General features: G+C 30.9%; 2 protein-coding genes and 1 non-coding gene across 3 annotated transcripts; all 3 read right to left on the bottom strand.

The window, feature by feature from the left end:
• Nucleotides 1–6,634: 6,634 nt before the first annotated feature.
• Nucleotides 6,635–7,102, bottom strand: LOC114373221. The gene has a single exon (XM_028330741.1). It carries the CDS (start codon nucleotides 7,100–7,102, stop codon nucleotides 6,635–6,637), a length of 468 nt encoding a protein of 155 aa, XP_028186542.1.
• Nucleotides 7,103–18,142: 11,040 nt separating this feature from the next.
• Nucleotides 18,143–18,233, bottom strand: LOC114377714. The gene has a single exon (XR_003659153.1). It is a non-coding gene; the product is annotated as a small nucleolar RNA R24 (small nucleolar RNA).
• A 431-nt stretch (nucleotides 18,234–18,664) lies between these two features.
• Nucleotides 18,665–20,201, bottom strand: LOC114373220. The gene is made up of 3 exons (XM_028330740.1): nucleotides 20,113–20,201; nucleotides 18,775–19,122; nucleotides 18,665–18,703 (listed from the first exon to the last, which is right to left on the bottom strand). The coding sequence occupies exons 1-3, from the start codon at nucleotides 20,194–20,196 to the stop codon at nucleotides 18,665–18,667; spliced, it is 471 nt and encodes a 156-aa protein (XP_028186541.1). The 5' UTR covers nucleotides 20,197–20,201.
• Nucleotides 20,202–26,591: the final 6,390 nt, after the last annotated feature.

Genomic DNA, 26,591 nt, shown 5'->3' with positions numbered 1-26,591 from the left:
AACTGCACAAAATCAAAATAAAATAAAGAAAATAAATAACACAACTATCCTAAAAAAACACAATGCAATTAACTAAAAGGGAGATAGGGTAAGAAATTTGGGTTGCCTCCCAGTAATCGCTTCTTTAATGTCATTAGCTTGACGGGTCCAATGCCTTTAAGGTAGCATGAAGGTCACATAGAACACATCTTTCTTGCATTTTTGCCCCTTAGCTAGAGACTCCATGAAACTCATGTATCCGGGAAAATCATTGCAAGAGAAGTGCTAGTGATCAAGGAAAGAATGGCACTTAAAGATTTATTATGTTCTCCATGCCTTTCTTCCTTGACAATCAGTTGATGAGGAGGGGTTTTGACTTGGAGAATACTTTCTTGTTAAATTTCTACTTGTGACCACTTCTCCCATTGTTTTGTGTTCTCTCCTCATTTTTTTATTCATCTTTTTCTCTTGAATCATTCTCTTCTACAAGACTTTCCTCATGAGCTTCAACCTCTACAAAGTTTTCTTCCCCTGTGACCACAGATTTAGCCACTTCTTTTGCTAGCTTACCAACTTGAATTTTTAGATTTTTAAATGCATGTTGAGTAGATTCATATGTTTCCTTGACTTGCATCAACAAATTATCCAAATTGTAGGGTTGTAACTCTTGCTCCCACTGACAATTTTCCATGGAGTAGCTCTTGCCAACCTGAATTTCCTAGTTTTGCATTGAGTTTTAATTGGTTTTAGAGCTAGCATTGTATGCCATGAATTCCATAAACACATTCTCTAGATTAAAAGTTCTTTCTTCTTCATATTGACAGTAAGGGTGTAACTCTTGTCCCCATCAGAAATTTTTCATGGAGTAGAGATGACAGTTGTCATTAAAATGCTCTCCTCCAAAAAAATCACAATTTACCGGTGGTGGGTGACTGACCCTTGATCATGTGCTTTCAAGATACCCCTTTAAAAGATCTTCCAGCTTTAAAGTGTATTCCATGGATCAAGCTCTTCTGAGGTTCCACCCTACAAGCATAGGCTCACAAGAAAAAGATTTTTTTTTTAATATAAGAGTGAAAAAGAAAAATTGAAAATTAGTTTTTTTTTAAAAAAAATAAACAAAAAGTTAAAAGATAAAACTTATTGCTTTAAAATTGGAATAAGCAAACAACCAAGTACGAAAAGCAAAGTCCTCGACAACGGCGCCAAAAACTTGTTAACTCGTTGGCAAGTGTACCAATTTGTCTCAAGTAGTAAAGTACTTAGAAGTCCGAGTCTCAAATTCACAAGGACTTTGTTTGTACTTAGATTGATGCAAACCTAATTTACAAGCAAGTATAAGAAATTTAAAATAGAAAATAAAGAAAAATAAAAGATAAGATAATGATTTAAATTAAAAGATGATAAAGATAAAAAAGTAGAAGATAAAACAGATAAGAAATTTTTAAATAAAAAATAAGAAAAATAAAAGATAAAGATGATGATTAAAAAAAGATAAATTCTAAATGCAAATATGTCGGGGCCTAGCAAGCCAAAACCACTTGTGATACAATGTTGATGATTTTCTCTATCTAATGTTATCTCAGTTTCCACCCACATCTACTATGATACTCTATCTTCGGTTTCCCGCAGGAAGAGCCTAAATTATCCATTATTTTCTTCCAAATTTCTTTGCAAATATAAAAATAATAAATTTCATTAAGATTAAAGATGCATGAAATAAGCTAAACGAATATCAATCTATTTCTAGCAATGATTTCATTTAGATATCTTTTCCCAGTTCTTTAGAAAATAACCATTTTTCAATGCATTATCCCGTAAACATTATATGGATGGCCAGGCCATAAAAAACAATTAAGCACAAAAAAGAGTAATAGAAACATGATTACAATAAATAGATAGTAAGAAAGAGTTACATTACAAGAGTTGGCCTGTGAGGCTCCCAACAGTGGGGCTTTAGCCTCTCATTGTCATGAGAGGCTTTACACTTTAGGGGTTGATGTGGATAGAAGGAGAGGGATGGATAAAGGAAGAATAGAAGGGGATAATGGACATAGAAAGAGGGTTTTCCTATTAGAGATACTCAGGCTTAGGATGTATTCATTAGAGAGCTCTAAGTCTCTGAGGTGGTGTGTAGGGATTGGTCTCCCCAGTGTGTAAGTTGTGTCTTTCCCTTCTGCTTCCTACTCCTTTTATAGGCCTACGGTAACTTAATTTTCACGTGACCTCGTGCTGAGCGCGGGCTTTCACGCTAAGCGCGCCTTTAGGTTTTCTCGTGGGTCTTCTTCGCGCTAAGCCTGAGCTTTCCCACTTAGCAAGGGTGCACGCTAAACCTGGATTGCGCGCTAAGCAGGCTGTCCAATTCTTTCAATTTTTCTTCAAGGTTTTTTCTTTCAATTTTTGCATCAAGTTTCCTCCAAAGCACTTGAAATATTTTTCTTTTAACTTCTGTTAATCAAAAACTACAAAGATATTAATTTCTTTATTATTTTATTAAAAAAACAATAAAGTAAAGAAATTACAATCATTCTTAGCCAAAATTGACTATCAAATTAACTCAAATTTCACAATTATCAATTATGTTGAGGTGTTTGCTCTGGTCGCTCGCCTGGAGACCATCGTACTAATAATCTCTCTTGCAACTCAACACTAGTGGAGAATTCATCAAATGGACGTGAAGTCTACCTTCGTGAATGGAGTCCTCGTGGAAGAAGTGTACATCGAACAACCGTTGGGATTAAAGGTGAAATTAGAAGAAGACAAAGTTCTCAAGCTAAAGAAGGCTTTTTATGGACTAAAACAAGCACTGAGAGCATGGTACAGTCGCATTGACAAGTACTTCCAAGGTCAACTTCTCGCTCAATTGCCTCCACCTTGAAGCAAGCTTTACTATAACTGGGATGCTTAATTACTTTTAGATAGTTGAAGGTGATCTTCTAGTCCTCCACACTCATCTCCAAGTTTTTATTTCTCATGTCCACAACACATTTTGCAGTAAGCATGAATGGTCGGCCTAGTATTAAAGGAATATGAGAGTCCTCTTCTTTGTCCGTGATCACAAAGTCCACTGGAAAAGTGAATTGGCGAACCTTAATCAGAACATCTTCAGCTACACCATATGATCTGGTAATAGAGCGGTCTGCTAGCTGAAGCGTCATCCTAGTAGGAGCAATTCTCAGATTCCCAATTCTCGAGCACAAAGAGAGAGGCATTAAATTTATGTTTGCCTCAGATCAATAAGTTTTTAATTCAAATAATATATAAACATTATTAAATGACAATAAATAAAAATAAATATTAAGAATGAATTAAATTAATATTTTAGTTAAATATACAAATTTAAATATTTTATTTAATTTTTATTATAATTAAATTATTTTACAATTAAATTAATTAATTTATATTTTTAAAAATTATAGGAATAAAATATTTTATGTAGGTTTAAAAATGTTTTTAGTTCCAGTAATTTAATATTTTTTTCTTGCAAAAACAAAATTTGTTTTAATCCTTATAAAATATGTTTATTTTATTTCTCATCTTTAAACTATTTTAGATAATGTTTTCTCACCATTTAAAATATATAAAGTACTTTAAGACAAAAATTAAAACAAACACATTTTATAAACTCCACATAATCAACATTGACAGCGAAGAAACCACCGTCATTATCGTGAATGCCGTCTCTGTCCACCTGGAGGATCAGATCCAAACTCAAACTCCAACCCACATTTCCGGATTGCCTATTACTTCGGAAACACTCTAGCATTGGCGACCTTCACTGCAGAACCAACTTGGAAGTATAATTAATAACTTTGCTGGGACCTACAAGCTGTTGGAAGAAGAGGATAACTATCCCAAATATTAGAACAGTACTCCAGGATTCTCGTTTTGCTTTTTTTATTTTTTCGCAACTTGGCCGTTCATTTCATTTAGACCACATATTACATCAATATTAAAGGAAATGGAGATCTTCATTTCTCTATGGAAATGGGAAGGATTTGCGCCGGTATGCAACAACATATATGGATTAGGTGCTTAGAGGAATTTGGCATTTGTAGTTAAAAAAAATGACATTTACTTTAATATAGCTACCAACTCTTATAACTACACTGACAAACATAATATAGACAATTTTGGAATGTACTTCCATCTTTTCGATCAAGTATATCTAATATTCTTTCTGTTTTTATTTTACAAGATGTTGACTAGTTAAAGTTTATAAGAAAATTGGTTAATTTAAGAAATTAACTTTAAATTTATTTATAATTATTTTTTTTTTCTGAATTTATACTTTGACAGTTAATGTAAGAAGAGAGAAGAAGAATAGAAATTCAGCAAAAAAATTAGAAAAATAGTAGTGAAGTTTTAATTTTTAAAATTAAATTTATCGGGGGCTTAATTACATTTTGGGTTGCTGTAATTTAGTGTCTTTTTCAATTTCAAAAAATGTGTTTGATTTTATTTTTTTTATTCTTAAAGTACTTTAAATATTATTTTAAATAGTAAAAAAATATTTTGAATAGTTGAAAAACATTATTTTAAGCACTTTAAAGATAAAAAATAAAATAAAAACATTTTGTAAGGACTAAAACAAGTTTTATTTTTTGCACAAACAAAAATGAAAAAAACATTAAATTGCAGCAAAGTGTGGTTCCCTCTCTTTCTTTGATGACACAAGGGATATGAGACTTCCTTCATTGAACTAAGGGTATCTTTTTTTTAACCTCCTGAGCTAACTGACTCTTGGTCTTAGTGATTAAGACCTCATCACCACTTACTCTCATTTTTTTCCTTTTTCATTTTCACCCTTTTCTCTCTTTTTATTCTCTCCTTCCTCATTACTCACATCCTCCAATACTCCCTCAACTTTCTTTTTTCTCCCAACATTCTCTCTCATTTGGCTTCTAGTAAGAACTGCCATGCACTCTTCCTTGGAATTCTTTTTAGTGTTGGCCACAAAGCTTCCTATGGACCTTTCAGCTAGTTGCTTAGCTAGTTGGCCCACCTATACCTCTAGATTCTTGATAGCTAACTCCGTGTTCTTATGATTTGACAAAGAAACCTACATAAATTGAGTCAAAGTGTCTTCTAGTTTGGTGGTCCTCTCATAGAGATTAGGTACTTGATTGGGAGGATGAATAGATGAACCACCTTGATATTTGTTGAAGTTATTCCCCGAATGGGATCTCCAACCTTGGCTAGAGAAATTTCCTCCCTGATTGTATCCCGGAGGTCCTCCTTGATGGAACTTGTTTATGCCCCGGTGTTACTTGTTATTTATGGATGCATAAATCTAACTGGCAAGTCTACCGAGTCGTGCAAGTAATAATAAAATGGTAAGAACCGAGTATCGAACTCAGGGAACTTGTTTCATTTGGCAAAGTATCATTCAATAAGAAGGAATTTGTATAAAGCAGTGATTATCATGAATTAAAAACAATTTTGGTTTTTATTCTAATTAAAAGTAGTAAATGTGAGCAAGTGGGAGTGAAAACAGATATGTAAAAGCGTTGGATCCTTCTACTGAGATGCTTGATGCAATTAATTGTATTTATCTATTTAAGGTTATTTTTGTGTTCTATGTTGAGGGCTCAATTACCAAACACCGATGTCTCGTGAGTTTGGACTAATTCTAATTAAACCTCATTCTCGGATGTCTCATCGAACTTAGCCTAACTGAACAGCATTATGACTACAGCATAATAAAAACTAGATTACCGCAGTTCGTGTCCAGACATACAATAACCTAGCCCTACTCTATCCAGTTCTAAAGATGCAATACATTTTCCAATGCTAAAACTCCTAAACTTTACACACAAATGGGTGATCAAGCCACAAGCATACATAATTAAGCACAGATAGAAACATTGAACACATAGAAACAACTTCAAATAGATATGATAAAAGTTTACATCAAGTACTCAGCAGAACTTCCCAACAAAGGATTTTAGCCCTCCATTATAAGGGAGCACCTTTCACAAACAGGAGAAGGGTTTTAGAGAAAATATCAGATTACAAGGTAGTGGGGATGTCTCCTCCACCTCTAGAAACCTAGAAATCACTCCTAAACCTAAAATCCTCCTAAAAGCTAAGGTTTTTCTGCTTCCTTGTTGTGCTTTTTCCTCTGTTCTTCACGCTATATCCACCAAGCTCTTAGTTTATTCATACTCCCCTTTTTCTCTTCACTTTAGGCTTAAAAAGGGATTTATGTCCTCGAAGGCACGCTGAGCGCCATTTTTGCGCTTAGCGTGAGTAAGTGAATTTTGTATCTTAGTGCCATTTTCGCGCTAAGTGCCAGAAGAAACAAACTTCTCGCTGGGCGAGCTGATGACGCACTGAGCGCGTGCTGGCATGATAGATTCTTCTCAAGATTCCTCTTTCTCGCTAAGTGGGCTGATGTCTCGCTTAGCGGTTGATACTCGCTAAGCGCATGGTCTAGGCTTAGTGAGATAGCAGCTTCGGCACCTTTCAAATTTTCTCCTTTTTGCCTGAAAATGAAGTGAAATTTACATTAATTCCATGCAGAAAGTCTCTACTGAGCAAAGATAAAAACTAAACAAGAAATATTTACAATCCTACAAAAAGAACCATAAATCGGGGAAAATATTTACATTTTGGAAAACTTTTCTATACAAAAGTTAGTCATGCATGACGACTAACAGAACCCTTGGTGGTTTGGATTGGTCTTATAGTTGACTTCTTTAGATGCATCATTTTGAGCCATGCACATGCCTGACTCATGTACCCCACCATAAATGTTGCATCCCCCAATTTGCATGACTAAAAGATGAGTAGGTTGCACTGCATGCAACTGTTGAGGGAGCTTGTTCAGCGTCTCTGTGAGGGCCTCTATTTGCTTGGCTAGGAGCTTGTTTTGAGCTAATAGTGCATCTTGAGAGGTGAGCTCAAGAAGACTCTTCTTTGTGGGTGTGTAAGCTCGATCACGGAGGATGACATGGTCACTAGCTGTCATATTTTCAATCAACTCCATAGCTTCATCAAGTGTCTTTAATTTGATTTTTCCACTAGTGGATGCATCAAGAAGCTGCTTGGAATGGGGTCGCAAGCCATTAATGAATATGTTTAGCTGAACCAGTTCGCTGAACTGGCTCATTGAACCCATAGGTAGGAGTCTTCAATGATTCGTTAGGGAATCGATGGAATGATAAGATTTCCACCTTCCCTTCAGTGTTCTTGGACTCTAGAAAATATTTCTTCAAGAAATTTTCCACCACCTCTTCCCATATTTACAAGCTATTTCCTTTGAATGAGTACAACCATCTTTTTGCGTCACCTACCTACGAAAAAGAAAATAAATTGAGGCAGATGACATCTTCTGGAACTCTTGCTATCTTCACTGTGTTTCAAATCTCTATGTATGTGGCAAGATGGGCATATGGGTCTTCATTCGATAGCCGATGAAAGAGATTTCCTTGAATCAACTGGATGAGGGAATGTGAATATGTAATGTTGGCATCTTGAACTTCAGGTTGGGTTATGCTTGTGAAGTATTGAGGTGTAGAGGAACTAGAGTAGTCCTTCAAAGTCACTCTCTGTGGTCTGTCTTTTCTCGTAATGTGTTCTTCAAAGTTGGGATGTGGGTTGATCACAGGGAAAGAAGAAGATGCTACAGAGGATGATAGTTCTCTCTCCCCTTGATTGGCGTACACCTCTTGTTGTTCTCTCCTTCTTCTTGCAGCGTTGTTTCTTCTGCAAATTGCTTCAATCTCTAGATCCAATGGAACAAGGTTGTTTCCTGAAATTATACCTCGCATACAATAAAGAAGACAACTATGACACATGTTATCAAGGTTAAAGAATATAAAATAAAAACTAAAAATAAAGAGTGAATAAAGAAAAATTAAAAATTATATATATATATATATTTAAAATAAAAATTAAATCAAGGTTAAAGATAAATAAAAATCAAAAAATAAAAATTAAGAAAAACTTATTAAAATATCCAAATTACCAAGTACAAAGAACAAAGTCCCCGACAATGGCACCAAAAACTTGTTGTTCGATTGATAAGTGCACCAATGTGTACAAGTAGTAAAGTTAAAATGGAAGTTTGAGTGTCTAGTTCACAAAGACTTTTTTTGTACTTATCTAGATGAATATATAATTATCAAGCAATAATTAAATTGGTTTAAAAGGTTGTGAAAATAATAGTAAAATAATTGACATAAAATTAAATTAAAACAAACAAGAGAAAAAAACAAACATTAAATTAAATTAATTAATTAAAGCATACAAGATGACGAAGCCAATATTAGAAGTAAAAGTTAATTCAGAAGATAAGAATGTTTGGGGCTTATCCTACTAGAGCTACTCTTGATGTAATGTTAATGATTTTTCTATATTTAAGATTATTCTAATTATCACTTGCATCTACTCATATACTCTAACCATGATCCCTCAAGTAAAAGAGCCAAATTTATTTATTTTCTCTCTCAAATCCGTTTAAGAGGTAAAACAGTTAAATTGCATTCAGAATAGAGATGTATAACAGACTAAATAAAATCATTTTATCCCTAGAGATGAGTTATTTAGATACCCTTTTTCAGTTCTATTAGAGAATAACACTTCCCAATGGCATCCCTAAAACTTACCATACATATGGGTGATCAAACCATAAACAATGAAATTAAGCACAAAAAAGGATAATGAAAAAATAATAATATTAAATAGATAGGAAGAGTAATTACATCAAGAGCAGTTGTCTGCTGAGCTCCAAACAAAAGGGGTTTTAGTCTCTCATTGTCATAAAAGGCTTTTACAATTGCAAGAAGGTAGTGGATAATGAAGGGGGTAAGTAAGAAAGGGAATGGAAGAAAGGAATGACTCCTAATGGTTGACTTTCCTTCTTCTAGCCTTTGTCTTTTATAAGGAAATGTATTCTCTTAAATATTCTCTGTGTAGCTATGTGTCTTTTCTCCTTCTTCTCTTTCTCTTTTTATAGATGTAGTTCAGCTTAGATTTCTTGCAACCTTCATGCTAAGCATGCTTGTCGTGCTTAGCAAGTATGGTGATAATCTCATGCTCAGTGTGTGACTTGCGATAAGCACACCTTCACATATCAAACTTCTCCATACTTCCTTTTATTAAGCGTGTTCTACCCATTAAGCGACTGCGTCAAGCTGAGCGCTTGAGACGCACTAAGCGAGCAGCTTTAGATCTTCAATTTGCTTTCTCAGGGTTTACTTAGTTTTTCTGCGGCAATTATTCACCAAGCACTATAAATTCACAAACTTGAACATTTTTTGCACAAAAACTTAAATGATCTTAAAATTATAATTATTCACACAAAAAGGAAGAAATAAGAGAGGAAAATTAACAATTCTTATATGATTTAATCCCAAAATATACTTATGCATAACAATTATCAGAGTTTAAGAAAGAAATGATGAAGGAGTTCGAGATGACCGATATCGGAAAAATGTCATACTATCTTGGCATTGAGGTAAAGCAGAAAGAAGATGAAATCTTCATTTCACTGCAAAGCTACGCAAAGAAGATGCTTAATAAATTCAAGATGGATAGATGCAAGCCAATTGGAACACTGATGGAGTGCAAAATGAAGTTATCAAAGTTCGACGAAGCAAGAAAACCGGATGCTATAGATTTCAAGAGTTTGGTGGGTAGTTTATGATATTTGACACACAAGACCAAACATTATATATGCTACTGGAGTACTCATCAGTCAATACATCGAGACTCTAACCACTACTCATTTCAAGGCTGCAAAACAAATTCTTCACTTTATCAAAGGAACAATCGACTCTGGCTTATGGTTCTTAACAAGTAATGACTATAAGCTTGTAGGTTACAATGACATTGACTGGGCTAGAGATGAAGATGATCAGAAAAGTACTAGTGGATATATGTTTTTCATGGGAAATACAACCTTCACTTGGATGTCAAAAAAGTAGTCGATATATAGTCACTCTTTTGACTTGTAAGCCAAAATACGTAGCAGTTGCTTCATGCATTTGTCATGCAATATGGCTCAAGAATTTGTTAAAAGAGTTGGGCATGTCACAAGAAGAGTTGACCAAGATCTTTGTCGATAATTAATAAGTCAGTCATTGCTCTAGCAAAGAATCCAATGTTCCATGATCAAAGCAAACATATTGATACCCGTTACCACTACATAAAGGAGAGCACAACAAGAAAGGATGTACATGCAGGATATGTGAAGTCTCAAGACCAAGTAGTTGACATCTTCACCAAGCCGCTCAAGCAAGAAGACTTTATCAAGTTAAAAAGCTTACTTGGAATGATAAATCAAGTTTAAGGGGGGTGTTGAGTAATATAAACTTGATTTAGCCCATTAATCAAGTGTTGGGCCCATTTAAGTTTATGTTACTACTCCAAAGAAAATTCTAGAGAAGTAGAGATAAGTAGAAGTAATATTTAATTGGAAGAAGTGTGTAAAACTAAATAGCTAGGAAAAGTGTGTAGAACTCTCCCCTAAAGTGTGTAGAATCTTTCTTGATGTATCTTGAACTCTCCCTTGAAGCCTATAAAAATGGGAGAGATTGTCATTTGTAAGTGAACCCAAAGAAGTCAGAACAAAACCATTTCTCAAGTCATAAAAGCTAGCCTTCTTTAAAAAATTCTCTCCTCCTCAAGTTCTCTCAAATATTTCTTATAACCTTCTCCTTTCCAACAACATTCAACAGTGTATTGAATAGGGGCTAATATTTTTTTACATAATAATTTAAATATTAAGTTCTAATAAATTATTATTTAATAAATAATAAATTTAAAAATTATTTATTATTAATTTAAGAATAAAATTAGAGATATGATCTACTACTAGAAAATTTTAAGCAAATATCAACTCAAAAACATATTTTTCATATATATTTTACTTTATTATTTTTATTTTTATATTTTTCTTATATATATATATATAAGAAAAATATAAAAATAAAAATAATAAAAATATATATGCAAAGGGTCCTAAGGGAGGCAACAAGGCTCTTGCATGCCCATCCTTAGATCCATCCCTGCTTTTGAGTGTGACCATCTGACAAGCACGTTGTATACATAATGCCAATCTTTTCCATTTTCACTCAATGTTGTTCAAAGGATATTCATGACCATTTGACATTTAGTTAAGAAAAGCAATAAAATCAGTAGAAAAAACATTAAAAATTTTCTCTAAATATCAAAAGCAAAAACAAATACAAATAAAAAGCAATATAATTGTTGTTTAATTACAATTTTTTTGGTAGCATGTGCAATCATTGCCACTACAATACCATGAGGACCTCAAGGTTCACAATTTGTTTCATCATCCAGCAACCTAAATTGTGGAACATGGTTAAACAACAAAATAATACTAGTGACAAATCCTAATGCCTTTAAATTTTGTGAATATATGAAATATAGCAGTTGTCCTACTTCCGCTACTAGAAATACACTTTTAACATTGATTATTAAGGACTTTTAACATTAGTTATTAACAGATGTTGAGACTATCGATGTTAATTTATCAACATTAACATCGGTTGTTTAAAAACCGATGTTATTGTAGCAAAAAACAACATCGATTTTTAAATAACCGATGTTTTATTCTTACCAACATCAGTTTTTTGGAAAAACCGATGTTGTTAGTAAACAATATCGCTTTTCATAAAACCAATGTTGTTTTATGATTTAATTTTAAATATTATATTTGCTTTTTCTAATTAGCAACATGTAGTAATTAATTCATATCATAACTTATCATTCAAAGTTGTATAAAAACGCTTAAATCAGCCATGCACCAAAAGTTATAAACAAAGTATATAAATATATCATGCAGCAAGGGTAGTTATAAACATTTCTAAACAAAATAACATATTATAAACAAAAATTTACATATTGATAATATATTAGAGTAGTAATGTACTTTAATTACAAACAAAATTAGAATAAAACAAAGTTAGAAGTTGCATCTGGGAACTCAAATATATTTGAGTTTCAAGAAGCAAATTATATGTTAGTGCAAAAGTCCTCCATCCATTTTCAATTTTTGTGGTCTTCCTATGATGATTATAACTATTCTACACTTCGTCCCTTCCAAGTTCAGATGAGTTAATCTTGCAGGTTTCATAAATGAGTACATGGTACTCGGCACATCCTAAAATGCAAAAGAAATTCATTAGATAACTATAGGATATAAAAATTTGACATAAAGAGATGAGTGCTTAATTACTCACCAAATTGTTGCAAGTCACTTTGTACTCAGTGAGTAGGACTTTAAAAGTGACTGAGTTAGTGAAGAGGACATGACCAAGAGCAAGGGCAAGGATCCACTTGAAGGACTTGGAGGACCTATGACAAGGGCTAGAGTAAGGAAAGCAAAGGAAAATCTTCAACAAGTGTTGTCCATACTATTTGAATACAAGCCCAAGTTTCAAGGAGAAAAGTCCAAGGTTGTGAGTTGTATCATGGCCCAAATGGAGGAGGACTAAATGGTGCCACTTCGTCTCAATTTTAGAGTGTGTAGTTTGTCTAAAAAATGGCCAAATCCTTGTAAAGTTGGCTGAGCAAAAATATGTTTTGGGTTAATCAACTAAAGGGGCTTTAGTTTGGTTTAGTTCAAGTTGTAATAAGGGCCCAATTGGCAGCTTAGGCATCAGCCTTTGGGAGACCAAATGGTGATTGGCTCAATGGTTTTTGGGGTGACTTTTGGTTGTCACAATTTCAGTTACACTCAACCATTAAGTTCTTTTAATTCCCTAGGTTAGTGGATCATTACTAAATCTTAATTGCCTTTAATGAAGCATATGTAAAATCTGACGGTAAAGCTTCTTTATAAGCTGAACCATTTTATCAATAAAGACAAGTTGAGTTTTATTCAGAAAAATTAGAGTTTATCTCTTTTGTCTTAGTGAGAGTGATTCTCTTAAGTTCTTGAGTGATTCAAGAATACCCTGGCTATATCAAGGGACTTTCACATCCTTTGTGTGTTGCCCTCGCTGGAAAGAGTGATTCTTTCATTCCACCATTTCATTTTCAAACTTGTTCTTTCAAACCACAATTCCAGAAAATCCAATTCTGCCCAGAATTATCTCATGACCATAACTCTCGTTTTACTCACTTAAATTAAGTAATTCTTGAGCCTAAATTGAAATTCAAAACGAGATCTTTCACCTCGTTTTGGAATCACCTCATTTGGAGCCCTATAGCTTGAGTTATAGCCATTTCTATATTTTTGTCTAGCCACCACTTAACCTACGTTTTTACCATCTCATTCATCCATTTTATGTCAAGATCCACCTTATTAAGGCCCAAGAAATTAGCCATGGCCCAACCCTTGAATCGTGTCAATTTCCCATCCTTTTCTTAATCAATTTCTGAATTTTCCATCAAGGTTTAATCCTAGACGATCCTAAGTCAGCCCTTGTGCAATGAAGGTTCATATCAGTTAGAAACTTGATGGTACAAGGAGTTTCATTTAGGAAAAAAAAATTGGTTCAGAACTGCTTTTGAAGATGGTGAGGTGGAAAACATTGTTCATAGTGTGTCAAGGTAAGAAGAAAGATGGGGATTATCTAGCAACTTTATAAGAGTATACTTTCTAAATTTATACTTTGACAATTAAGGTAAGAAGAGAGAAGAATAATAATAGAAATTCATAAGAAAAATAGAATAATAGTAGTGAAGTTCTAATTTTTAAAATTAAATGTATGGGGGGCTTAATTACATTTTGGGTTGATGTAATTTAGTGTTTTCTTTCGATTTCATTCTTGTAAAAATTTGGCTTCATTTTAGTCCTTAAAAATGTGTTTGTTTTTATTTTTTTAATTCTTAAAGTAATTTAAAGAGTGAATAGGCATTTTGGTCCCTGTCTTTGTACTCAATTTTGCAAATTAGTCCCTATCTTTTGGAAATGTAAAAAATAGTCTCTATCTTTACATCCGCTATGCAAATAAGTCCCTATTGTTAAAATCCAATTTCCATTGTTAGCCATATGTCTATGTGGCAAGTCTTTGTCCATGTAAGCAAACCCATGTGGCAAGTCTTTGGATTGAATTGAAAAATTATGATAAGTTAGGATAAAAACCATACCAGCCTCGTCAACCCTCTTCTTCCATTCTAGCCTCCTACAGTTCATTCTCTCCTCCCATTCCCTCTCTTGAATCAACTATTCCTCTCTCCTTTTCCTTTCCATCTCTTCGTTTTCCTTTTCCATGGCTTCCCACTCTGCCATCCTCTGCCTCTTAAGCTTGTCCCTCCCCTTAGATTTGCTACTTCCACTTTGCCATCCTAATTATTTATTGTGTACATGTAAATAATAGATACTGAAATTCGAATCAAACTAAAATAAAACAACTTAATTCGATTTTAAACACCTGCCATCTAAACGTGGAATAATGGGTTGTCAAGTCCATCAGTAACACCTGCCATCCTAATTACGTTTTATTTGGTGAATAATTCATTCCTATAACCATGCTCTATTATTTTCCACGAGTGTACAGTGTCCCAACTTCAGCTTGTTAGGAATCTGAGATCTACCACAAAGGAGCATCAATTATACAAAATAAATTATTCGTTTTTCTACAATTCAACCCTCCTTATGCTAGTTTAATTTCGAAAGCTTCTTGTTGATGCCTTAGGAGTTTTATTCCTGAAGCAGTAGGTCTTGTTTTTTATTCCTTCGGCATAAAAAAACGACAAATGAAATGTTCATCGCAATTAATTTTGTTAAACAATTTAATCTCTTAAATATTAAAATAAAAATAAAAAAGTCTTTAAAGTGATTAGTTAGCTGATCAAGTTTGAACAACCAACAACCTCAACTCAGTAACTTAACTAACTCCACCAGATAAGTCAATGCAAAGCTCTCTCCATTTCCATCTACTCCCACATGCTCAAACGCAAGAGGTCATCACTAACCCCTCTCTTCTCTCCTACTTCATCACATTAATATCTTAAAAACAAACATCATTTAGAATTCTTGAATAATGTTGTCCATGTCCCTCCCTTTCTATTATTTCTACATCTTTTATGTTGTTTTTCTCCTAACCTTGAATAATTTCCCACCAGCTTCCTTGGCTGCAAACAACACCCTCCCATGTCCACTGAACATAACTGTCCTCCGCGTGGTAAGCAATGGGCGGCGGACATCGTTCGACTTAGGAACAAAGTGCAACTACATCCTGCAAGCCCTCCACCTCCTCCAGGCCGACTACCTCCATTACAGCAGCCTCTTTTTATTTTTGGCACAAACAAAAATGAAAAAAACATTAAATTGCAGGAACTAAATTTTTTTAAGCTTATATAAAATATTTTATTCTTATAATTTTAAAAATATAAATTAATGAATTTAATTCTAAAACAATTTAATTATAATAAAAATTAAATAACACATTTAATTTTATATATTTAATCAAAATATTAATTTAATTCAATTCTTAATTTCTATTTTTAATTTTTGTTATTTACTAGCGTTTATATATTAATTAAATTAAAATATTATTAATAAATTAATATATTAATTATTTAATTAAATTTTTAAAAAACTGTATGATGGATTACGTACTGTTTCAAATCCAATAAAATCCAAAAATAAAGAAAGGGACAAATATTAAATTTTAAAGGCTTAAGCCTATTTTTTATTTTTTTTCTTTTCTTTTTAAATTTGAAAATAGATTGATTTATTGAAGAGTATCAGTAGTACCAGAGTTTAATTAGAAAAAAGATCATAGGAGGTTAATTAATATTAGTATCCAATAATTGAATAGTAATATTTCTTAACCCCTGACCCAATACCTATAAGAAAAATAAATTTACTGAATAAAAAAATATTACATACAATTATAAGAATTCAAAACATATTTAAGTCAATTTTAAGTCCAACTCGAATGCAACTTCCTTTTGTGGGAACGAGAAGGGGTAAATCGTCTCAAACTCGCTTGGTTGTCATGTCCATGCGATGCTCTTAGCAGAACTCCACTCAAGTTGTTTCAGTTTTCTATCCAGACTAAAGAGTAGGACCCGACAACGAAAATTTCAACTTTCAAGTTATATATGTGGTATTTTCTTAAAAAGAAAAAAAAAATTCTAAAATCATGTATACCGTTTACAAATATTTTTGATTTACATGAAAACATGCATTCATGACAAATTGAGACCAGTTTTCCTAACAAGTTTTTTTATATACGAAATTGTACTAACATATGATCATAAATAGAAAAAAGTATATATATATATATATATATATATATATATATATAATCATAATAAATTTAACTCCAGTTAGTATTTTTTTTCTTGTTTTTAATATACCAAAAAAGACTTTTCTACTCCAAATAGATAACCAAGATATTTTTTTTTTCAACTCTAAAACCTACCCAATCATTGTTGTTTTTTGAGTTTTAATATTTTAGTTGACTCGTTTTTTTATTACTTTTTATGGGTCGTTTGTGATTGTATTTCTACGATGACCACAAAGTTACATTAACCACATTAAATAATCCTCTGTTAAACATATATAGAGGAAAGTCATATGAGACATATATATATATATATATATATATATAAGTGGAGCCATCACATACGAGAACTTAAATTGACACCATACTTTAATCCAAAACCTTAAGACTCATATTTATGAGTTTTCTCCTTGCTTATATGGTGTTCAACTTTTCTAATTTTATCCGATATGGGATTTCACCTCACATTTAACTTAACTCAATAGTGTTGTTATTGTGATTCTCTAATGAAGCTTGTGTTCATAAGCTACAATAATGTTGTTGTTTGTTTTTATACAACTTTAAACCACAAGTTTTGGTATGAATTAATTATAGGTTGCTAATTAAAAAAATACAATATTTAAAAATAAATCATAAAACAACATCGGTCTTTTGAAAACCTGATGTTGTAAGTAAACAACATCATTGGTTTTTTAAAACAACCGATGTTGGAAAGAAGAAAACAACATCAATTTTTCAAAAAATCGATGTTGTTATTTGCTACAATAACATCAATTTTTAAACAACCGATTTTAATGTTGATAAATTAACGTTATTAACTGTCAACATTAACACATTCGATAACATCGGTTTTTTTTTTACAGAAAATCGATGTTAACTAAAAAACCGATGTTAACTTCAACATTAATATACATTTTTGGGTGTAATTCATATTAGCAACATCGGTTATTTATATAACCGATGTTGATAATTTTACGTTAATATCGGTTTTTTAAAAACCGATGTTAACGATAATACTATCAACGTCGGTACTTTCAACATCGGTTCAAAAATCGATGTTAAAAGTCATAAATAACCGATGTAAAAAGTATATTTTCTAATAGTGATAAGTGATATGATGTGATAGAAAGAAAAAAATTAAAAAAATATTGAAGCCTGTTCAAATAAAATGAATATTCAAATATCATCATTTTTTAATAGATTTTATTTTTGTACTTACAGATATGGAGATCAAATTGTTGACTACATAATTAAAATATAATTAGTTGCTAACTGTATGCTAGTTATACCATTATTAATAATACTATTAGAAAATAGGATTTTAACATCGGTTATTAACCGATGTTGAAACTATTAACATTAATTTATCAACATTAAAATCGGTTGTTTAAAAATTGATGTTAACTGTCAACATTAATATATTCGTTAACATCGGTTTTTCCAAAAAAACCGATGTTTTCAGAAATTTTTTTAAATAATGTCTTTGTTTTTACAAAAAAACCAAAATTTAACTTGTAAATTTAAAATTAGACCACACAGCACACAACATATATCATTTGCATTATGCTTTCAAATAGGTTTTAGCAAAAAACTAGCTATCAACAAAGGTTATTTAATGTTAAAATGAAACAACAATTGTAAAAAATGTAATGCAAAATATGTAAACTAATTAAGTAACCTAAAGTTACATAGTTGTCTAACATCCTATGTTTGATTTCTAACTTTTAGATAATATTGTGCCCACTGGATGCGAAACGCCTTGAATCTCTTTGCTTCCAATGGTCTAACTTCATTAAAATACTGCATGATCAAATAAAAAAATAAATTAATAATGTAAGAATGGAATCAGCTTTTTGAAATTATACACTATTTACTCCATGATATTAACATATAACACATAAATCACCCTCCAAAAAGAATTGAATTCATGAAATAACTTCTGAATTTTAAAAGCTCAGAAGCCAAGCGTAACAAGTAAATTTCATTGAAGAAACCCAAGTAGGAATTTCTTCTTACATGTTATAGGCTCATCAATGCTGTTGGAAAATCATTCAAGTTGCCAAAGATTCAAAGTGGTTTCCAATAGTTAAATTTATCAACAAACCAACACATCCATTAAAATTAAAACTAAAAATAGCATGTGAAATACTGAACGACAGCATGTCATGTAAATTCTTCTTATGTTGCGCCAAACACGTTAAGCTAGCACCATCAGCCCAAAACAAAATAAAGCAATCACCAAAAGCTATATAGACAAGATATCTTTAACAGCAAACAATCACTCATTCCTGACATTTTGATGCATCAAATTCTTTTGCAATTGAACTGCAACAACACGAAAATTTTCACACACATGAAGACAACCCCAAAATAATCCACTTGGGGCACTTGATGGGGAGAAAAGGTATTCAACCCAACACACACTGCTAAATGTAAAACAAAAAGGCACAGAACAATTTTTCAACATTTTTTCAGTAAGCAGAAGCAGTTGGATTTGACATCAAATATAACTGTAGCTACCAAAGAAAACAAATAATAGGAACACAATCAATTTTTTGGAATAATAAAACATCAAAGTTACCTGATTTTGTACTGCCTTTGCCATCCTCCACAACTCCTTTTTCATGACAAATTTGTGAAGCAACAGAGCATATAAAATAAAGGGAAGAAATATAGTAGAGAGCAAATAAACAAGATACCCACTAGCCATAATTATGGGATCCAAGGGAAGGATGAAGATTTTGTCGTAGGAGTGTGGTCTACACTTGTTGTAAGAGACAAAGCCATCTTTCTTGAAATCTGATCTCTTTTTCTTGGATTTAGTGTGCTTGTGGACAATAGGGGTTGGAGGGTAGGGGTTTGGGGTGCTTCTGGAGTGGCTTATTCTGTCTTGGCTACTCAACTCGTCAAATTCACGCTCCTCTTGAATCTGCAGTATAAAATAACAATCATAATGATGTTAGAAATGATAGAAAGAAAGACATTATAATAAGAGAATGGAAAAAGGAACTCACGGGTGAATTGAGGGGAGTGGAGAGAAGGGAGAAGAGAAGAAGAAGCCATTTAGAAGGGATTTAGGAGATATGAAATGGGTAAAAACAAAAAATATAACTTTCGCTTATAATATTAATGAGACAATTGTTAATCAATGTCTATCTTAAGAGTATTGATTAAAGAAGTAAAACAAAAAATAGTTTTTTTAATAAAATGGGTAAAAGCAAACTCTTTTATAGTTTTTAAATGTGTTTTCATATGAATTTTAATGATATTTCTTCTTTTTAATTTTTTAATTAGTGTCTTTAGGACAAAAATTATCAAGACCTTAACAATGATAGACAACAAAAATTAAAAATGGAAATATTAAGTTTGTTTTTTTTTTGGATAAAAAAACTTTATTACGAGATTGCGAGAGTAAAAAAGTTTATTACAAGATCAAAGTACTATGTTAGCTATACAGTAAAAAAAAAATGTTCTATATCTATATTAGCTATAAATGACCAGAAGTTTGGGAGCCCTGTGCCTCTCTCAAACAAAGCCCGCTTAGAGACCCCCTTGGCCCCTTATCTAAAAGTATTGTGTACTGTCCATTCATTTCTAAAATTCCCATTCAATTCTCATAATTCTAGTGTACATTCTCTGGATATAAAAATAACTCTTACCCTTAATAACAAAGAGTTCTATATATTCTAAAATTTCATTCAATGTTTTGTTAACTATTGTGCAAACATATTCGAAACAACTAAATTCTCATTCAGTTCTCATTCATGTGTCCACTACCCACTGTATCAATTTTGGGATAAGTCACTCAATGCCACTATTTGGTATTGTTAACTATTGTGCAAACATATTCAATAAAAGAATTGATGAATGGGAAAGGGGAAAACTCTAAAAGCCTAATTGCAAGGAAGGTGCAGGATACCAAGCACAAAATCAATCCAGCTCCGGCATGACCCATCGACGCAACCCTGACGCCGCTCTTCGCGATTCCGTACACCGCTCCCATACCTGAAAAAAAAATGACACACAGTTTCAGATAAAACGACGCCGGTTTCGGGAATTGTAAAAAAAAAAAAAAACCTCTTTGAAAAGGGGAGAACCTGAAGAAACATAGGAAGGGGAGAACTCCAAAACCGGATTTTCAAAACACCTAGGAATAAAAATAAATAAATAAATATAGTGAAAACGCATTTTGAAAAGGGGAGAAGGAAGGAACCCTAGGAATCATTAATAAGTGATGAAGAGAAGAAGGGTGTGGTTCTTACCTTTGAGGGTGAAGAAGAGAAGAAGAAGAAAAGGAGAAAGAGGGAAGAAGAAGAGAATGATCCCATTTACCTTGAATTTTGATTTGGGTTTGGGTGGGTTTAATGTAAAGTAATTTATACATATAATTTATTTTTCGCAGCGTTGTGTTGTTTCAAGGCGACAGTGTTTTTCTCTTACGCGGGGAATTTGATTTTGGAAATGCCTAGTACAACTACAGCCCGTGCCCTTTTCACTCCTTGCTAGATTATTGTCGATAATTATTACAATAATTAGTAATTACTCCCTCATCTCAAATTAAAAAAAGAATTAATTTATTTTATTTTATATTTAGTATTATTATCTTTAAAATTTCTTTCATTTTATTAAAATATTAATTTCAATGATTTTTTCTTATCCTTATAATGAGTTTAAATGAAAGATAAATTGAAATAAAAACTTATTTTTAATTATAATTAAATAACTTTCTTAATGAATGTGTCATATTTTGTCTATATTTGAGACAATAAAATAAAATATTATAAAGGTTTAATTTTCCATTTAATTTTTATAAAAACAATAATCTCCTGTGACTTTTGATGAAATCATCTTCTCTTTCAATATTTATTATTTAAAATATTTCATTCTTAGTCCTTAATATAGTTTTTTTTTGTTACTTTTGTACTTCTAATTCTTTAAAATCATCCACGGCTTTTTAAAATTAACAAAGATTAAATTAGGGGAGTTCATAATTGAATCAAATCATCTCTAAACAGTAAAATCGACCCAACAAAATTGAAAATTATAAAACAAAAAATCTAAAAAATTAGTTTCAAAAACACAATGTATATTTTTTACATAATATGGATTTCCAAATTTAGTTTCAAAAACCCAAACAAACGATATATTTATTGTAAAAAAAAATTATGATGTCATCCAACTATAACACAATGTATATTAAAATTGTTGAATTTTATTATAAATACTTTAACATTCATATTAATTATGATTCGATGAAATCTTTTGCGTATACATTTCTAAATTATTTTTAAATTTTAAAAAAATATATTCACTATCTCTTTTTTAAAAAGAAATATTTATCTTTCTTTATTCTTTATCACCTAAATCCATATTATTGATTTTTACGTATCTATTATTAGTTTTTTTAGTGGATATTCATTAAAATAAATAAAGGTATTTTTTATATTTCATTTTGATTTTGGGTGATATATTTTCAATAAATTAAATTAATATATACAAATATTTTAATTTACTTTAAATTTAAAGATAATACGATAATATAAATATAGTAGGATTTCATAGAATTTTTAAACAATATTCTCCATTTACCTTTTTAAGAAGAAAAAAACTAATTTTTTATTTTTATAATAATTAAATAAAAATATATTAATAATAAATTTTATTTTTTTTACGATATAATTGTTTTTATCAATATTCTATAAAAATTCTATAAAAGTTAAACTCTATTATTAAAAACAGTTTTTTTTTAAAATTAACTAATATCAAATAATTTATCAAAATATGTGTTATATTTAAATGATAATCATGAAATAATAAAACTAAAATTACGAAATTCATTTTAAAAATTTAGTTTAATTTTTAAATGCTTACCTTTTGAATTTATTATTGTTTATTAATTATTATATTTTTTTAATTAAAATATAGTTAATAACGCAATATATGATTTTTTTAAAAATATGTAAATAATTAAAAAAAAGTTTATATTCATCGTTTTGGCCGTAGTCCATGCCTCAAGCTTTCCGAGTGTAGACGTGTTGCAGGTTTTTGAGGTTGAAAAAAGAAGATATTGTTTTCCAAATTAATTTACTAATATGATAAAAAAAATACTAATTAGTAGTACGGAATTACGAAATGAGGCATAATTTAATATTTTTGTTACTCTATGTCTCCACTCATAATTTAATATTAGTGACTGAGGCATGACAGGTAATGTGTAAAAATCTAAATGATTTTTTATAAAGTAAATTTTTTAAAAATTGTTTTAGAAATATATTTGCGTATTTTTTTAATTAATATAAAATAATTTAATATAATTATTTGTTTATTTTTACTTTCTTTTACGTTCATTCAAACAAGTAATATTAATATTTCCACTTATTTTTATTTTTTTCTATTTGCCTAAACAACACTTTTTTCAACTATATTTATCTTTAATTTTTATTTGTTTTCTTTCATTCCTTTCAATTTTTTTCTCTTTATTAATCTAAACAATTGGTAAACCACATTTGTACAGTAAAATCTATGTTGTAAAAATTAAATTAGAATGTTCTTAATTTTCCTTTTCTTAAAAAAAATTGTCCTCACCAAAGTCATGAAACCCCTTGCAACCTAATTTTTTTTTGTTTAATTCCAATTTGAAGTCGTGAGTTTATCCATGATTTATTTCTTTCTTTTTTGCATTTTTCTTACCTTTTATTAGTAAATAAATATTTTATCCTTAATATTAAAATAATCATATTAAATAAATTAAATAAATTTTTATTTTAATAATACTTATTTCAAAAAATAAAGAAATCCCAACATATTCTACAACCTCTATTTCAAACATATTAAAAAAAAAGGAAAACTAAAAAGTCACAGGCCCATCTACCAACGATTTCTGAAAAAATCAAATTTCATAATAAAGTCAAAGAAATTTTTCACGACTTTTAAAAAAAACCAAAAATAAAAAATGAAAAAACTCTAAAGTCGTAAATGGTATCTACGACTTACCCTTGACTTGATAATTTTTCGAAATGTAACTCCATTTTGGAATTTCGGAAAATAATTGTCCTTTCTTGAAAAAAAAAAAGCCAAACTTATCGTTGTTAACAGTAATGTTAACTAACTCTACAGTAATGTGAATTTCAACTTAATGATTATAAGATCAGGAAAAGAAATAAGCTGACCATAGTTTTGATTTTTTTTTTTAATATCGTAGCATTGGATTTTATATTATTTATTAATTAAGATCGGTAGTATATGCGTGCAAGTGCAAAACAGATTGTATTATGTAATGTAGTATACTGCTCAATAGAAATATAGATAAAAGAGTTTATTAATTCAGAGCCAAAGTCATATCTCAACTTGAGAGAAATAAAAAATGTAAGAGGTAAACTTGTCGGCTTTTTTTTATTAAGAGTAGGCAATTTTTTTTTCAAAATTACCCAATAGGAATATATTTCAAAAAATTTCCTGATCGAGGGTACGGTAAGTTGTACATGAGAGTTATAACTCTTAAGTGAAAGTCGAACACCAATTTATGATAATTTTGTTGTCTATCAAATTCTACTGTGTTGTTTCTTTGTATTTTTCTATTGGAATATTGTTGTGTCATATTTTTTTATTTTTTGATGAATGATTCTTTGTAGTGAATATATGGATTAAAATATATTTTTTTCCGATGATGTTACAATGCTTCATAGTGGCTTTAGAAACATGTTTGATGATAACCAAAATAATTTTTATCATCTCAATCAATTAGATGAAATATTCTAGATTAATCAAATAAAATGGTTGAAGATAAAATGCTTAAAAATTTAGTTTAATTTTTAAATGCTTACCTTTTGAATTTATAATTGTTTATTAATTATTACATTTTTTTAATTAAAATATAATTAATAACGCAATATATGATTTTTTTAAAAATATATAAATAATTAAAAAAAAGTTTATATTAACATCGGTTTTTTGGAAAACCGATGTTAACATATCATACGTTAACATCGGTTTTTGAAAAATCGATGTTAACATCATTAGTTAACATCAGTTTTTAAAAAACCGATGTTAACGTGTTTGCATTAACATCGGTTTTTTGGAAAACCGATGTTAACATATCATACATTAACATCCATTTTTCAAAAACCGATGTTAACATCATTAGTTAACATCAGTTTTTGAAAAACCGATGTTAACGTGTATGCATTAACATCGATTTTTTGGAAAACCGATGTTAAGAAGGATACTTTATTTACAAATATGTCACCACATTTAACTTAACATCGGTTTTGTCTAAAACCGATGTTAATAAGCCGATGTTAAAACTGTTTTTTGTAGTAGTGTATAATATCATATTTTTATACTTTTGATCTCTCTCACTAGATGACTAGTAGCACAATGGGTGTTCATGTAAAAAAAAATTTCCTTAAAAAAGATGCCCCTTTACATACGTAAAAGAAAACTTGGTCAAGTGTGATATCCTTTATCCCGACATACATATAAATAAATAAAACATATAAAAAATACTCATAAACAAATTCGCGTGAATAAAAGGTTCACAATCACTTCACTATTATTAAATAAAACCTATTAAAAGCATATCCAACTCAAAACAAGATCGTCTAAGTTTACAAAAGAAATTTTGTTAAATCAATGAGGTAAAATAAAATAAAATAACATCATACAATTAAAATAAAAACTCATCCCAAATGTCACATCCTATCAGAGCATTGTGTCCTAGCGTCCTCTAGCACGAGGTTCTTTAAAATCATCCACCTAGTCATCTACTCTCACGAACACAAGGTTCGAAATCATCACAGGATCCAAACACAAATAACACAAAGGAAGTGAGTTATCACATTTCTAACAAAAGTACAAATAAACAAAGACATGATCAAAATAAATTATAGAAGTATTTATAACATAGCCCAACTGAATACAATCCATATCACTTCACCATTTTATTAGTTAAAATTCATTTTTCAATCACCAATCACATTACACATGAATCACACACTCAGGTAAAGACGTAATAACACTCATCAATTTCATAATAAACAATTAGCAGGCGTTGTGCAACAATCATACTAAGACTCAAGCCTATATGCAATGTGGTACCATGTCAGTGAAAAACCATACTAGGACACTTAGGAGTATATAACAAGATAGACCACACAATGTGTATGTCAGGTCACTCTCACTTGTAGAAGCAAAGCTTCCATGATTATTTTGATGATGCCAAAGATTATTAAAGATCTATTCAAACAAGATTAAAGAATAAAAAAGATTCAAGTAATAATTCAAGAGAAGACTCAAGATATGCAAAAACCTCAAGAAAAGCATCAAGATAAGTATAAAAAGAATTTTTCAAAGAAAAGATTGAATAGTGCAGTTTGTCCAAAAGAATTTTTCAAAGAAAAATCTTTTACCAGAGTTTTTACTCTCTGGTAATCGATTACCATAAGGCAGTAATTGATTACCAGAAGCCCAAAACAATTTTATAACTGTTTTACAAAGTAGTAATCGATTACCATGGGCATGTAATCAATTACCAATGTTTTTAAACGTTGAATTTCAAATCTCATGAGTCACAACTTGTGACAAAATATTTTCAAAATAGAGTAATCAATTACACAATATTTGTAATTGATTACCAGTGGTTCTGAACGTTGGATTTCAAACTTCAACATGAAGACTCACAACCTTTGATAAAATAAACTGTGTAATCGATTACACCATATTGGTAATCGATTACCAGTGACTGGTTTTGAAAAATTGCCAAGAGTCACAACTTTTAAAGTGACTGGTTTTGAAAAAATTGCCAAGAGTCAGAACTTTTAAAGTGACTGGTTTTTGAAGAAATTGCCAAGAGTCACAACTTTTTTAAAGTGATTGGTTTTGAAGAAATTTCCAAAAGTCACAACATCTTTCTAAGAGTTTTTGTTCAACACTTGCTTTGTCAAGAAAAGTTCATTGGGCAAAAACTTGTGCTATTCTATTTTCTTCCTCTCCTCCATTCTTGTAAAAAACTTTTCAAGAGACCTACTCTTGGTGACTGTTTTCAAGGGAAGGTCTTCTTGGTTGCAAACACTGAACACAAGGGACCAACTTTCCTTGGGTTCATTGCAAGAAGCAAGATTTGCTTCTTAGTTGATCACTGGACACAAAAGACCAACGTCTTTTGGGTTCATTACAAGAAGTGGGTATAACTTCTTAGTTGTTATCACTGGACACAAGGAATCAATGTTCCTTGGGGTTCATTGCAAGAAGTGGGAATAACTTCTTGGTTGTAATCACTAAACACAAAGGAGAGAAGTCCTTTGTGGTTCATTGCTTGTAAAGGATTTTACAAGGATAGTGGAAATCTCAAGCGGGTTGCTTGGAGACTGGACGTAGGCACGGGTTGTGCCCAAACCAGTA

The sequence above is a fragment of the Glycine soja genome, chromosome 11 (genome assembly GCF_004193775.1).
Source record: "Glycine soja cultivar W05 chromosome 11, ASM419377v2, whole genome shotgun sequence".
NCBI lineage: Eukaryota > Viridiplantae > Streptophyta > Magnoliopsida > Fabales > Fabaceae > Glycine > Glycine soja.
This window is presented reverse-complemented; position numbering and strand designations above follow the sequence as displayed.

Excerpts from the sequence above, each read along its gene's own strand:
- LOC114373221 (XM_028330741.1), bottom strand. The coding sequence starts at position 7,102 with ATGGGTTCAATGAGCCAGTTCAGCGAACTGGTTCAGCTAAACATATTC.
- LOC114373220 (XM_028330740.1), bottom strand. The coding sequence starts at position 20,196 with ATGGGAGCGGTGTACGGAATCGCGAAGAGCGGCGTCAGGGTTGCGTCG. Across the intron at positions 19,123-20,112 it reads CTGGATTGATTTTGTGCTTG|ATTCAAGAGGAGCGTGAATT; the intron begins GTATCCTGCACC and ends TTTATACTGCAG. Across the intron at positions 18,704-18,774 it reads CAAAGGCAGTACAAAATCAG|TTATATTTGATGTCAAATCC; the intron begins GTAACTTTGATG and ends TGGTAGCTACAG.